Source organism: Gastrolobium bilobum, unplaced genomic scaffold, assembly GCF_033153095.1.
Source record: "Gastrolobium bilobum isolate Gb01-03AN ecotype WA unplaced genomic scaffold, APGP_CSIRO_Gbil_v1 utg609, whole genome shotgun sequence".
NCBI lineage: Eukaryota > Viridiplantae > Streptophyta > Magnoliopsida > Fabales > Fabaceae > Gastrolobium > Gastrolobium bilobum.
Window position 1 is genome coordinate 530,702 of NW_026899102.1, and position 10,220 is coordinate 540,921.

The window sequence follows — 10,220 nt, forward strand, 5'->3', positions numbered from 1 at the left end:
GAGAACCAAACGAACATGGACAGATAAAGAGATAATGCAGATCTCAAATAATGTCTCTATCACGAAGACATTCAATTTTCAAATTTTGGGGTAATTTGGTAAATTTTATTCTCTTTTCCATCAATATTTTACAATCATCTAAACATGAAATTCACCCAATTTTTCCAGAAAAATTTTATCATACCAAATTTTAGTTGCTCGTTAAAAAAAATTTCTCATATACCAAACGCTTGGTTAAGTCTACAAATATCGTGGGAAAGTTAAATGTTGTCCGTGCAAGTTACCTACATTTTTATTAACTTCTAAAGTTTTTATGTAAGTAAATTCTCAGTTTCTTGTGCAATGGACAGTAGTTGACACTATCATTATTTTGAAAAAAAATATTTGATTTTTGACTTTTTCTTTTTTAAAAAAATAAATTTTTGAGCTTCCAAAAAAAATAAATAGATCTTTGATTTTTTTTATAACTTCTATTTTTTTTAAAAGCAGACATCCAAACTGATTTTTTTTAGAAGTGCCATTTTTTATCTTGAAAAAAAGTAATTTTTGGAGAGAAAAAAAACTCATTCAAACAGATTCTAAGTATTAAACAAATGTAATTTAATTAAAGGTAATAAAAATATAATTTATTAATTTTTTAGATTTTATTCAATTAAATCAAATGATAAAAACTTGCTATATATATATATATATATATATATATATAATATATATATATATATATATATATATATATATATAGGGGTTTACATTTCTTCAGCTGTTGTACGTGCAACAATCAAATACTTTTCATATATATACTTAAAAATATTAAATGCGGGGAATTATAAGTATACAAAAGATGAAAGTATTAAATGTGGAGAATCATAACCATACACTTGTCGTTGTTGTACGTAAATTAAGTGGCTGCAGAAATGATTTTACCATATATATATATATATATATATATATATATATATATATATATATATATATATATATATATAATGGTCACATTAAGCCATTAAGGTTTGAGTCTATGACTTCATGCAAATTACTCGAACCTTTCATCACTTGACCAATTGCAGTGGCATGGTATGTTTTTATTACATATTTGCTCATTACTATATGAAACAACTAATTAGTTTCGGCCAAAACTTTAAGACATTGAATTCATAAGTCCTTCCACTTATATAAACTGCAGTTGGCTTATTATCAACAAATATGAGATTTCATAACACATAAATATCCCAACGATAATGAAGTTTTTGATTTCTAAATTTCCATTTAATAAATAAACATCAAATTCGAAAGTTGTTGGTAAAAAAAATCAAAAGTACCATAACTAGATAATGAGAATATATGTCAAATTGATGAAATCATATTTATTGAATTGTTTCTTGGTTTATTAAAAATTTGGAATAATTAAGTTAAAAATATCATAATAATTATTATATAAATTTAAATGTAAATTGTCCACTTTGTGCGGGATCTTTTTTCGAATGAGTTTTCTTTTATTTCCTAGAGAACAAAAAAGAATATGCTTCGTCAATTATATTTTGTTTCTTGACAAAATACTTTCCATTCCAATTTTTTTTTCAAGTGAGTTGCTCTTCGCCCTCTAATCAAGCTCTTGATTAATTGCAAACCAAATATATATATATATATGGGCTTATCTAGTCTCATGTTATAGGAGAGAAGAAATCTTATGTTATAGACACATAGTGGTGGGACCCACTCCCTAAAAAATAAAAAAGAAAGAAAGGAAAAATATTGCACGGTTATCGAAGGGTGTGTAGGAAGAAAACTTACTTCATGTGACACGAGAATAGTTTTCCCTATATATATATATATATATATATATACTTACATCTTAATTAATCAAAACAAAATATAATCGCCGTTTAAACTATAATTTTACATACAATCGAAGTTTGTACTTCATCGACTTGAAGAGGAGGACTTAATAATTGATCACTTCGCATTTTGATATCACGTGAAGAATCATGTTTATTTTTAATTTACAACTATTAAGAGTATCCTATCTCGGTGGGAACACAAGCAAAATCTTTCCCTTTTCAAGGGGCCTACCTGCAACAATGGGCAAGCAGAAAAGATGACATTGTGTTCAACATGTGCCCTTCATGATACTGTGTTCTTGTTAGCAATTTCTTCTTTTCAATTATTCTCTGTGTCTTGTACTTCATGTTCATTTTTTGATGAATTATCATGATCCTTACAAACAATATTGCCCTCAATACTGGAATGGCTGTTGCTGCTGCAGTTACTTTTATCATGATCTACGGTCGTGGACGTGACAACAACCTCAATTTCTTCAATTCTTGGAGTGATTTCTAAGTGAGTCACCTTTTTCATTTCTTTGCTCTTACCCCACAACACCATGTACAATCCAATCACAACTAGCACTGCTCCAATTACACTAATTAAACATGTTTCAAAAATCAAACCATGAATATGTCAGTTGACCCTGATCATAAATTAAAAGTCAATCACAATATATTTAGGTGCACTAAGAGTTGGTGTATATTTACCTTCCTATGTATAGGTTCTCATCCAACATTAAGGCACCAGCAATGGCAACAAGCACAAGCACAAGAGGGTTGAAAACAGAGGCATACAGTGGGCCTCTCATCCTGACACACCATGCAATGACAATAACCATTATTCCAGAGGCCAAAATACCCTGTAACAACACCACCAATTCACCTTAGCACATGTCATTTTATTATCAATCATAATTTCAATACCTTACTTCACAAAACCAAAATAATTGCTAATTATGTAATTAACATACCGAAAATGCTACAGTGAGAAGCCTAATATTCCAACCCAACCTCCATTGGCTCCAATCCTTCTCAACACAAAGGGCAAAAACAGTAGATTGTATTGCCCCCATTAAGTTCATCAAAGCTGTACTCGAGAGATGGCTTGGAAATTCTTTGCTCATCTTAGCCTGCAATATATTTAGGTGCACTAAGAGTTGGTGTATATTTACCTTCCTATGTATAGGTTCTCATCCAACATTAAGGCACCAGCAATGGCAACAAGCACAAGCACAAGAGGGTTGAAAACAGAGGCATACAGTGGGCCTCTCATCCTGACACACCATGCAATGACAATAACCATTATTCCAGAGGCCAAAATACCCTGTAACAACACCACCAATTCACCTTAGCACATGTCATTTTATTATCAATCATAATTTCAATACCTTACTTCACAAAACCAAAATAATTGCTAATTATGTAATTAACATACCGAAAATGCTACAGTGAGAAGCCTAATATTCCAACCCAACCTCCATTGGCTCCAATCCTTCTCAACACAAAGGGCAAAAACAGTAGATTGTATTGCCCCCATTAAGTTCATCAAAGCTGTACTCGAGAGATGGCTTGGAAATTCTTTGCTCATCTTAGCCTGCAATGTCATATCGTGATTAATGACAAGCGAACCATAAATCCAAAGAAAGTTCATTTATGCAAATAAAATGACTGATATCAAAGTACTTATGCTAACCTGAATGATAAGCCATAATGCATAAGAGAAGGTGCTTCCAAGACCACAAAAAATACCAAGCAATTTACTACCATAGTCACCATTTAGTGTTTCCGTGTGGCCATTTTTATGCAAAAGGTTAATGTGGAAGTTCCAAATGTTAATTTTTACACCTTTGAGAAAGGTCAGCATCATTGCCCCGCCAACTCCTATTATCGTTCCTAACACCTTAGTCTTGCCTGCTACCGTTTGCAAATTTAATATTTCGAAACTAAGGAAAAAACAATGTTAGTTATCAGTAATCATCCATCTCATATGTGGCCTCAACATTACAATGAAAACTTGAAAGCTATATAATAGGTGTGGTGATTGGAGTGAAAATGTACCCGCAGACGACAACCAAGATAAAAGTGACGGCAGGAATGAGATTATAAACAGCGGAAGCAAATGTTGCTGATATCAATGCCAAGGACTCGAAGTAAAGGTTTTGGAATAAACTTCCCCTGTGATATTTACACGATCATGTGAAAAAATTATTAAAATCTTCACTTTCGTTACCATCAACAACACTTTCAACTCAAATTAATTGAGATCTGTAGTAGATGAATCCGAATAAAAGATACGAAAAAATTAAAAAAGATAAAAATAATATATATATATATATATATATATATGAGTAGATTATATTTACAAATTTTTTGTTTACAAATAAAATTATATCTTACTGGTAAGACACTTTATTGAGTGAAGTCTTACAGGTAAGATATAGTATAATTTGTAAGAAAAAAAGTTTGTCAATATAACTTATATATATATATATATATATATATATATATATATATATATATATATAGGGAGAGTTATATTTACAAATTTTTTGTTTACAAACTATACTATGTACTCCCGGAAGTACACTAGATTACACTGTGTACTTCTGGGAGTATTTAGTATAATTTGCAAAATTTTCTAAATGGATCATTCTCCTATGAACGGAAATCAAGGGCTGAGATGAGGAGATACCAGTGTCAAATTTAAAATTTGACACCTCATCTGAGAGCCATTAGATCAAAAAAGATCAACGATTATGATTTGAAAGCATGTAACACCATTGATCTTTTTTTATCTAACGGCTCTCAGATGAGGTGTCAAACTTCAAATTTGACACTGGTGTCAAATGATCCTACCCCATATATATATATATAAGGCAAGATCCTTTGACACCTCATCTACGAGTCGTTAGATCAAAAAGATCAACGACTCTAATTTGTAAACAGATGAGGTGTCAAACTTTAAATTTGACACTAGTGTCAAAGGATCCTACCCTATATATATATATATATATATATATATATATATATATATATATATATATATATTTAAAAATATTCCAATCGGATCATCGCTTCGCGATTAGTCCTATTCGGGGTGGATCAAGGATTAAAACTTTAAACCCCTCCTAAAGATGGCACTGGGAAGGATCGAATACATGCTCTTACCCCCCACCTACTCAGCTCCTATGCGCCAACTGAGCTACCACGATTTAGTATATATTTATTATTTTCTTATTCTTTTTTTGCTCTCCTATATATCGTTATCTCTTTTTTGCCCTCCAATATATAAAGAGGTAAACAATTAAAAGGAAAAGTATATTAAGGTAAACTAAAGATAAAGATAAATAAGAGGGCAAAATCAGAGTGGTTGTTCTTTTTTGATCTAATGGCTTCCAGATGAGGTGTCAAACTTTAAATTTGACACTAGTCTCAAAGGATCCTACCCCATATATATATATATATATGTATATATATAGGGTAAATATTTCTACAGCCACTTTAGATAAGGTTATCTACATCTATCCCTTTTTAACTAAGTCTGACGAGTCATACATTAAAATTGCATTTTCTCTCTCTGCCACGTCAGCCGACAATGTCTTAGAAGAGAGAAAAAAGAATAGCTTTATTGTTATAACTATGTATGACTGGTTAGACTTAGTTAAAAAGGGATAGCTGTAGATAACATTATCTAAAGTGGCTGTAGAAATACTTTATATATGTATATATATATATATATATATATATATATATATATATATATATATATAAATATATAAATATATATGTATATAGGTAAAATCATTTCTGCAGCCGCTTTACGTACAGCAACGACAGGTGTATGGTTATGATTCCCCACATTTAATACTTTCATCCTATGTATGGTTATGATTCCCCGCATTTAAATCTTTTAAGTATATATATGGCAAGTATTTGATTGCTGCACGTATAGCAGCTGCAGAAATGTAAACTCCATATATATATATATATATATATATATATATATATATATATATATATATATATATATATATATATCTTTTTTTTTGAAAATCTTCCAATCGGTTCATCGCATCGCCATTAATCCAATTCGGGGCGGGTCAAGGATCAAAGCTTTAAACCCCTCCTAAAAATGGCATTGGGGAGGATCAAATACATGCTCTTACCCCTACCTACTCAGCTCCTATTTGCCAACTGAGCTACCACGATTTAGTTTATTTTTATTATTTTCTTATTCTTTTTTTGCTCTCGTATATATCTTTATCTCCTTTTTTGACCTCCAATATATAAAGAGGTAAACAATTAAAAGGAAAAGTATATTAAGGTAAACTAAAGATAAAGATGTATAGGAGAGCAAAAAAAAAGTAAGAAAGTAAGAATAATAAAATTACATATATATATATATATATATATATGAGGCATGTTATATTTACAAACTTTTTTGTTTACAAACTCTTACAAACTACACTATCTTCTCCCGGGAGAATACTAGTTACACTATCTTCTCCCGGGAGAAGATAGTGTAATTTGTAAAATTTTGTACAAAATTTTTGTAAACGAATCCTTCCACTATATATATATATATATTGCAGCGGTGACAAAAAAGTAATGTCTGCCACTAAGACATTCTTTTTAAAATAAAGTGGGACCCACTAATGAAAGTATAAAAAAAGTATTTTGCCTATTCATTGTTGGAAATACATTGTGTGTAGCAGAAAATTCTTTTTGCAATAAAAACATAAATATATATATATATATATATAAAGTAAAATTAAAAGGGTGGGAAAAAAAGTTGAGAAATGGGAAAAGAGATAAAGAAAAAGAAGGGGAAAATAAAGAGTGGGGGAGATGAAGAAGAATAGAACTAAAAATACACAACTTGGAATATAGGAATAGCAATGGATCTAACTCTTCATTATTTTTATAGCTTTTCTCCATTCTGTCCTAAGACACACGGTCAACTAATCTCACACAGTCAACTAATCTATATCTCACTCCATCTAAAAAAACACTTATAGTACAATATATTAGCAATTTAAATACGTGCCTAAGAAACACTTTGCTTACCCAAATAGGCCACAAAAGAATGACATAAAAACCACCCTCCAAGTTAGCTTTGGTCTGTTCTTCCTGTAAAAAATAATAAAGGAAAAACCAGTTTAGCCTAGCTAGTTATTAATATTGTACACCTGTATTCAGGTAATTTTATAGTGAAAAGTTTAGGAACAAAATGAAGTTGTGGTGATATGGACCTTTCAAGAATAAGAGCAAGTGGAACAGTGCATGCTGCTGCAAAAATGAGACGGTAAGCAGTAACTACTCTAACGCTCATTCCATCGTTTATGGCAAGCTTGTAGAGCACATTCCCCGTAGCAAGTACAATCTGCACCACCAACATCAAGAGGGCTGGCTTCAACCGATGCATTGCTTTCCTTATATCTCTCATTTTTGTGTAATATTATTATATATGTCTATCACAACTTGCTGCTGCAAAGTGGTTTGTGATTGAAGAAAATAAAGAGCGATATGGAGTTATGGAAGTTGCATCCCAGCGATGGTTTGTTTATATAAAGAAATGTGCAGTGTAGAGCACAGAGATTTCCAAATTCAAAGAAGCACGCTTTTATTCCAAGTCAGTCAACCTGCGATACATGTGTCTTGCAATTAAGGTTATACACTCAAGATTGTGCTCCCATAGCATTTCAGGTTAGAGCCTCAAGAGTCAAGATCATGTCCGCCAACAAGTCAAACTTTGTTTCTTTAGTTGTAACATTATTGGCCTAGCGTTAGGACTACGGCGGAGACACGACACTGGTAAATTTGAATAAGCTTTTTTAAAAATAGCTTGTTTTTATGATGTAGCTTATTTTCATATCTTCTTTTTCTAAAAAAAAAATAATTACTCCTTTTAATTAATAAAAAATATTTTCCTATATTTTAGTAATTTATCTAATTATCTTAAAAAAAAAAATTTCTATATTTTTTATCGAAAAATATTTTTTTCTTTCAAAAACACAAACAAATTCATAATTAATATTCACTGTTGGATTTATGAATATGTTAAAAAAATTCATTTTCCATCAGATAACAAATCAATACGACAAAAAAATAAAATAAAATAAAAATGCCTCTACAATAAAATTTGTAGATTGCGGCTGTATTAGATTGACTAGTTTAATACTTGTGTGACTACGTTTGGCAGTCCCACTCTGAATATGGATCACCCAAGATCGAATCACAATTAAGTGTGGCCATTCATTGAATCTTACTTAGATTTTCTCTCATGCATTTCTTCTCGAAAAAGTATGCATGGCAGCCTTTCTTTTTTTCTTTTTTGAAAAAAGTAAAGTGGATTATCACGAACTTAGATTAATAAATGGCCGATTTTGAACCCAGTACGTATTGCTGACATGATTCATCCCCGCAATTGAGTGTTTTCACAAGTCGTGCTTCAAATCCAACGAACCTTTTAGGTAAAAAAGATTCATTAGTTGCAGGCGCATTAGTTGTTCGCTTGTAATAACCAAAACCACTTGGCTTGCATGTACCCATTCCTCCTCCACGGAGATATGTGCAAGTCCGTTCATTTCATGGAGCATTTAATAGCAATGCACATGAGCCTCACAACCCGCTTGAGCTCTTCCACTTTACCAACAAATATCAGCGGGAAAACATCTAGCAAGGAAGAATATTGATTTGTGGGACGACCTATTTCATACTCAGAAAGGGAAACTTCAACTATGTTCCGTTTTCCTGAAAAATTGATATCATTGTACTCATAATCACCAGCTGTTAATCTTCCATTTTTCTCGTGATGGAAATTGATCATTGCGGGGTGTTTGGTAGAGGTGTTCATCAACCACCACCAACTTCAACTATGTGGCCGAATCGAAAAATCGAAAACCGAAAATCGAAAAATCGAAAATCGAAAAAAAAACCAAAAAATTTAATTGGATTGGATCAGTTTTTGGATGGGTTGGTGAAAACTCATCCAATCCAAACCGATCCAATTATTTTCCAACCTTACCATCTAACTACTTGGGTCTTTCCCCAATCATAGCCCAAAAACCATATAGCGAAATTTTAAATACAAGACCCATTAACCCATCATGTTGGAGAAAATGGGTTGTGTCTGATCTATGTTATGCTTCTCTTTTTTAGTAAGATACATAATATATTTTTATTACATAGGTTATTGTTGTACAACAACTCCTCTATAGGATGAAAATTTGGATTACTTCGTATCTCAGGCAACCATAATATAAATTTTTTGTTAAAAGTAAAATATAATAATATAACTTTTTGTTGTACAACGCTTCTAGATTGCACAATAATCTTCATTCAAACTTTACAAAGCCGATACATATAAAAGATATGTTATTTTCCAAATAATCAGTATACAAATCATAGGCTTTTCAAAAAACCGAAAACCAATCCAATCCAAACCGAATAAAATTGGATTGGATCGGATCGAATTTGAAAAAAAATTCAAACCAAATGGATGATTTCATGATTAGACCGAAGGGATTGGGTCAGATGATTTTTACTTCCAAAACCGATCCAATCCAGACTGCGAACACCCCTAGTGTTTGGTGGAAGGTTTTTGTTTAGATTCTTGGGAAACTGAAGGTGGTAATCTAAGTTATCCACATTTGGTAGAGGATTTCTGAAAAAATTTCCTATGGGGCGTTTGATGGAGGAGAATTTTTTTTTAACAGGGAAATACAATTACTAGGAATTATATGAAAAAATGAGTTTGATAGGAAAGTTCAAAAAAAGTTGTTTGGTTGGCCGAAATTTTATCGGGAAAATTGGATTAAATTTACTGAGTTTATGTTTGGTTGGAAGTAAAAACTTGATGGAAAATAAGTTCAAATTATGAAATAACCCTTAATATTTGAATCACAACTACTGGTCCAGCACTGTTGAAGTCAAGAAATGATGTTGAATAATCATTGATATTGTTCTTTGGGAAGCCGAAGCTAATTGAAGGAGGCCCTGCAGATGATGAGAAACCAAGGAGCACAGAGCTACCCCATCAATAAATCTATAAGTCTTGTGCTTGTACTCCTGTAGTTGCTGGTAGACAACTACATTAAGAAAAGAAGGATGCATATCAGAAACATGGTAATAAATCCAGTGAAAAGCAACCAAACCCTGAGAAGTGGGTATCTTGCAACCCAGAAATGAAAATTTGATGATCTTGCAGTGATAGCTTATGGATTTGGTAATGGAAATTCTCACTTCACGCTAGGTTAGGAGAGGGTATATTTGTCCGGTCCTTCTTCCTCTATCCCTCATTTAGCTGGTTATCGTGAAATATCACATGAGAAGTGGGTATCTTGCACAATATTTTTTGTCCATTCTTCCACACAATCTTGAAATGCTAGGAAACTA

General features: G+C 31.8%; 1 protein-coding gene across 1 annotated transcript; it reads right to left on the reverse strand.

Moving 5' to 3' along the window:
• Positions 1-2,157: 2,157 nt before the first annotated feature.
• On the reverse strand, positions 2,158-7,269 carry LOC133287243 (WAT1-related protein At1g68170-like). The gene is made up of 7 exons (XM_061484807.1): positions 7,076-7,269; positions 6,891-6,953; positions 3,882-3,998; positions 3,517-3,766; positions 3,259-3,417; positions 2,996-3,147; positions 2,158-2,419 (listed from the first exon to the last, which is right to left on the reverse strand). Exons 1-7 carry the CDS (start codon positions 7,267-7,269, stop codon positions 2,158-2,160), a joined length of 1,197 nt encoding a protein of 398 aa, XP_061340791.1.
• Positions 7,270-10,220: the final 2,951 nt, after the last annotated feature.

Bases quoted from the DNA above. Each gene is read 5' to 3' on its own strand.
- LOC133287243 (XM_061484807.1), bottom strand. From the start codon at position 7,269: ATGAGAGATATAAGGAAAGCAATGCATCGGTTGAAGCCAGCCCTCTTG. The intron at 3,418-3,516 runs GTTAGCATAAGT...ATGACATTGCAG, and splicing joins CATTATGGCTTATCATTCAG to GCTAAGATGAGCAAAGAATT. The intron at 2,420-2,995 runs GTAAATATACAC...ATGTTTAATTAG, and splicing joins GAGAACCTATACATAGGAAG to TGTAATTGGAGCAGTGCTAG.